Here is a 5,486-nt window from a genome sequence, read left to right on the forward strand (position 1 = left end):
TCAGCTGCATGTTAGCTGTTTTGGCTAATTTTGGCTTTTTCTTTGTCTTTTTTTATTATTATTTTGCTAATTTGGGGTCTAGCTTGTATTTCAGCTACATGCTCACTGTTTTGGCTAATTTCAAAATTTTCTTTCAGATTTTTAGGCTAATTGGGCATTTTGACAATTTTTTAGCTAGCTATCCGGTTCAGCGTTTTCAGCTATTAGCTTCAGCCATTTCAACAATCAACTTCAGAGTTTTCAGCTATTAGATTCAGCATTTTTAGTTATCAATTTCAGCATCTTCAGCTATCAGAACTAGCATCTTCAGCAGCTACATTCAGCTTACAACATTCCCACTAGCATTATTACAGGTAATGCTATATATCTAGTTTTTAAAAGGTTTTATGAAGATTACATAAATTAATTATTTAAAATGTGGCTATCTGTGACTTTCTGGAAAACCGTAAATGTTTACGTTTAGACTGTGATTGTTACCTTTTTCTGTTAGCCTACAAACCGACGCCGACCCCCCCATCAGAGAAGAAAACAGTTATGAGGACCCCTGCTCTATTCGCTCAAAATAAATTCAGGTTAAATGATTTGCGTGTGGTTCCTCTACAGGTGTAAAATTCCAGTCAGGGATGATGTCATCAGCAGGCGGCACATTTCCCAGCGATTGGGGCGATTCCATCCCGATGGTCTTGCGACTGATGCGACCTGAGCAATTACAATTACTTTGAAGTATAAACTGGACCTTAGTCCATGTAAAATGCATGTCTTGTGTCGTTTTGTGTTTTGCTTTTGTAATTCCAGAAGTTAATTTTTCCCGCGGATGACGGTGTTTCTGTGGTGTTAATGTACTTTATCATGTGGGAACGTCACTTGAATATAAAAGGAAAAAGGTTAACGTGTTGGAAAGGGCAAGGAAAGTTTTTATTTCAAAACCCAGGCCTGTTTCTCATTTTTACTGGATTTTTGCAGCACAATCATCTCGTCAACGGACTGGAAGCAGAACTCCTGCATGAAGCTTGCATTGATTTGCAGAGGACGAGCGTCAGACGCAGATTTGAGTCTGATTAATGAACGTTCTACTTTTTTGTGTCAATGCAATGCAACAGAGACGCACTGCAGACGGACCAAGTTAACTCAGACTTAAGCCTCATTTTTATTATAAATGTGATTAAATATGAAACTCACAATGTCAGTTTCCTTCTTCCTGGACTTCTTGCGTTCCCGTTTTGGAGCCTGAAATGAAGAGACCATTTAAAACTAAAACACATTTTTAATTTGGTTTTAAAAGGACTTTTTTTTTCTTGCTTTAGAGGTTTCATTTCTGCTTCAAAAAAAAAATGTTTAAGATCATGATCTAAAACGTTTTTTTCGACCAAACGTAAAAGAACTGACCCGGCTGATGGTTCCCTCCATGGGTTTGTACTCCGTCATGAACTCATCCAGGAAGACCTTGAAGGTGTTGACCCACACTTTGACCGGAGACTCGCTCCAGTCTCTCTGCTCCGTTCGCATGGTCTTCTCCAGGATGTGCTCAAACAGTGCGTACAGGTCTTTGTAGCGGATGCTCTTCCCATCATCCATCTTTGAAAATAAAAAATGGAAGACATTTTCGCCTGAATAACATGCTCGTAACTCCTCGACCATTTATTTGATCAGCGTGGGGTTTTTAATTTTTAAGGCTCAGGTATCAAAATTTAAGACTTTAAAGGAATTATTTCCACATTCGTAAATTCAATGCTTGAAAAGCAGGAGGTCTCACAGCCAGAGCAGTAGAGTACGAGTTGAAGATGTTGATCCGAAACTCCTTCAGTGCTTTCTTGAAGACCACGTCGACCATCGTGTCCTTTTTACTGTCCTCAGCATCCAGGTCAGCGATCTGGAAAAACAAAACAAATATTTTTTAGTAGGTCTGACTGCTGCTGTGTTTGAATCCAACCCGAAGCCCTTACCTTCTTCATGAGGAAGTCGTTCATGCTGCGGTAGTCGCTGGTGGAGGTGAGGATGTGCAGGCCGTCGTTCTGCCACTGGGCGGGCTCCAGAGTGATGCTGCTGATCTTCACACTACGACGGCGCCTCATTTTGGGAGACGGCTCTTTGTTCTCCTTGCTGTCCCGCACGCCTCGGGGAGAAACCACCTCAAAGTCTGGACTGTGAGGAGGAGACTGAGCTTCTGGGAGGGGAAGAGGGAGACGTTTAAGGATGAATAAAACGCCAAGTTTGAAAACCTGAAGAGTTGGTTCTTACCTCTACTGGAGTCTGCAGCTTCGCTCCTGCTGGCCTGCTTCTCTCTGCTCAGCTTTTTCTCGCTGTGTTTCGTTTTGCTCCAAAATCGCATCTTTCCCTTCATCCTGCTGTAAGAGGAAACAGCACAGGTGAGAGACAGCTCAATGCAAACGCAACGAGAGAAAATGAGGAGACAAACCTCCCGTCCTGACTGGGGGTTTTCCTCAGGGTGTCCACCTTGCCCAGGTCCCCTGAAGACATGGTTTTATGGATCTTCTTCTGGTCTTTGTGAGAGGCCTGCATGGAAAAATAAAGGAACCGACAAAATAAAATCCTTAACTTCCGTCTCCTTTGCAATGTTTGGTTCTTTAGAAGCATGCAGAGCTTCCCTGTGAAGAGAGGCCAACCCCTAAAGATGAAGTTCCCTGCTACCCTAAAGTGGAGTCTCTAAATAAAGGTTTTACCACACATACGTTCAGTCAGGATATCATATGTATATAGGAAGTTTAAAGGCATTTTCTTTCGCACAACACTTAGAAGCACACATTCTTACTCCCAACTCATCATGTATATTAGATGCATGATTCGGACCCCCTCCCCGTCAGTTTTTGACGTTTTGGGTGTCCCCAATTTGTTGTTTTTTTGACGTGCTGGGTGTATATTTTTTGACGTCCCGAGGGTTGGGGCCCCCTAATGGTTTTTTTACCTCGTCTGTGGGACAGTACCAAGCGGTCCTCGGACTATAGAGGGAATTTTGTGCCACCATATTGCAAGGAAAGAGATAAAAATGGTCTAAATTGCAAACAAAATGTAAAGTGTTAAGAATAAACTTTATAATTTGCAAATAAAAATATTTAACATTTGCTTTCAAACATTTTTTTTTTTTTGCTTTCAAAGCAAATATTAAACATTTTAACTTGCAAATCATGACGTTTTATTCTTAACTCTTCACAACTGTGACTTTTGCTTGTTATATGGTGACACAAAAATCACTCCAAACTGGACTGGTACCTATTGGAAGCCCCTGATTTATTGGGATCAGCCTGCACGTCAAAAACGACGAGTTAGGGACACTTGAAACGCCAAAAAGTGACAGGGAGGGGGCCCAAACCATACATCCATATATGACGAATTGAGATGGAGTCCTTGCTTTTTCTCTGTCACATTCATGGTGTGATAAAAGTGATAAGGAATCCATAAAGAAATAATAAAACAGATGGTGATACTGAATGCCTGAGGAAGTCAGACGTTTTTCCTGGATGAGGCAAGAAATCATTAGTATAGAGTTGACTTCAGCATGCAGAAGAGAGTCTGTCAGCATGCAGTGTAGCTCAGGACTCATGCTGGTGTTTTCATCAATGTTTTCATCATCATTACTCGTTTTAATCCACAGTTTCTTGGTAAAACAACACAAAATAATTATCTTCTTGGGATTAAAACAGTTTAACACACACAAAAAGGCAATTAACAGCTTTATTTAACCCTTTACCACCGGAGCCATCGTTGAGCCGCTTTTCTCCTTCAGAATCTACTGGATTGATGGTGATCGTGTTAACAGTTGAAAACTGAAAGTACGTTAAAGATTTTGTGTTTCAGCGTCACCGGCGACGCCTCAGGTGTTAAATGGATAAGATGGAACCTAAATAATGTAGAGATGACAGAAGTTGGTCTTTGACTAAACATGCAGCTGAGCTGATGAGAGTTGTATCACGTGTGCATTCATTAGTGAAACGTCAGTTTGGTTCGAGGGATGCTTTTAAAAAGAGGTAAGAAGTGTTAAGAGGCTCCTCCCCCTGACGCGTGGAGGGGGTGGGGCTCAAGTGGACAGAATTCTGGTTCGGAGGTCGGGCAGCCCTCGGCGATCCGGTGATTTACCATCTCCGAGTCGCTATGACAGTTGGCTTCAAGGTAGGCGCGTGGGGGAGACAGGGAGGGGGGCAGCGTGCAGGACTGGGCGGGGATGTAGTATTCGTCGTCGTCGTCGTCCGACTGCGTGGCTCCTTCTGAGTTACAGCGGGTGAGGAAGTCGGAGCGCGTCCGGGACATGCGGGCTTTCTTTTTGGGGCCGGGGCGGCCCACCTGCTTCCGGGCAACCACATGGACACATCAGCTGTGTGTGTGTGTTTATAAACTGCTGCTGTAGTATCTTTTAGGGTACATGTGCCAAAGTCAAGGCCCGGGGGCCAGATCCGGCCCTCCATGTAATTCTATCTGGCCCTCAAGATCATTTTATTCTATTGTTTTTAATGGCCTGATGCAATCTTGCACTTATTTCAATCTTGCATAATTTTGACAAAATATATTTATTTGGAGTAAAATATTGAAAGTTATTTAAGGTTTAAGTTGATTTATTTTGGAATTATATTCCTGCCTTTTTATTATTCATAATTATGTTAAAAAGTTATGGTTTTAAAGTTTTAAAAATTAGCATTCTGCTAACTTTTTGGACTATTTTGGCATTTACTAAGATTTTTCAGGCTGTTTTGGAGTTTAGCTAATATTTCAGCTACATGCTGGATGTTTTGGCTAATTTAGGCTTTTTGAAAGATTTTAGGCTGTTTTGGAGCTAGGCAAATATTTACATGCTAGTTGTTTTGGCTAATTTAGGCTTTTTTTTTCATTTTTCTTCTTAGGCTATTTTGAAGTTTAGTGATTTTTTTCAGCTACATGCTAGCTGTTTGGGCTAACCTAAGCTTTATTTTGTTAGTTGTTGTTGGGTAATTTTTCATTTAGCTAATATTTTCAGCTTCAGCGTTTTCAACTAGTAAGTTCAGCGATTTTAGCTATGAGTGTCATCGTTTTTTGCTGTCAATTTCAGCATTTTCAGTTATCGGCACTATCATCTTTAGCTGCCAAATTCAGATTACAGCATTCACACTTGCATTATCGCAGGTAATGCTATATATCTAGTTCATAATTATGGTAAAAAATTACAGTTTTAAAGTTTTAAAATTTGCATTCTGCTAGCTTTTTGGACTATTTTGGCATCTACTATGATTTCAGATACATGCTACCTGCTCTGGCTAATTTAGGCTTTTTTTTAGGCTATTTTGGAGTTCAGTTAATATTTCAGCTACATGCTAGCTGTTTTGGCTAACTTAGGCTTTTCTTTTTGTTGTTTTTAAGCTGTTTTGGAGTTAGGCTAATCGTTGTTTTGGCTAATATAGGCTTTTTTCATTTTTTTTAGGCTATTTTGAAGTTTATCTATTTTTTCAGTTACATGCTAGCTGTTTTATCTAACCTAAGTTTTTTTTTTTTTTTTTTTTTTT

The 5,486-nt window shown here is 40.4% G+C and overlaps 1 protein-coding gene across 6 annotated transcripts in view; it reads right to left on the reverse strand.

Moving 5' to 3' along the window:
- LOC112141239 (unconventional myosin-IXAa) overlaps positions 1–5,486 on the reverse strand; it is a 132,221-nt gene that overhangs the window by 10,842 nt on the left and 115,893 nt on the right. For all 6 annotated transcript variants that reach the window (XM_024264336.1, XM_036212248.1, XM_036212247.1 and 3 more), the window contains 6 exons: positions 2,417–2,514; positions 2,239–2,345; positions 1,944–2,164; positions 1,754–1,870; positions 1,387–1,575; positions 1,180–1,227 (listed from right to left, as the gene is read on the reverse strand). In XM_024264336.1, coding sequence (XP_024120104.1) covers positions 1,180–1,227; positions 1,387–1,575; positions 1,754–1,870; positions 1,944–2,164; positions 2,239–2,345; positions 2,417–2,514 — 780 coding nt within the window. The remainder of the gene's footprint in view (positions 1–1,179; positions 1,228–1,386; positions 1,576–1,753; positions 1,871–1,943; positions 2,165–2,238; positions 2,346–2,416; positions 2,515–5,486) is intronic.

This window comes from Oryzias melastigma, linkage group LG6 (assembly GCF_002922805.2).
Source record: "Oryzias melastigma strain HK-1 linkage group LG6, ASM292280v2, whole genome shotgun sequence".
Classification (NCBI taxonomy): domain Eukaryota; kingdom Metazoa; phylum Chordata; class Actinopteri; order Beloniformes; family Adrianichthyidae; genus Oryzias; species Oryzias melastigma.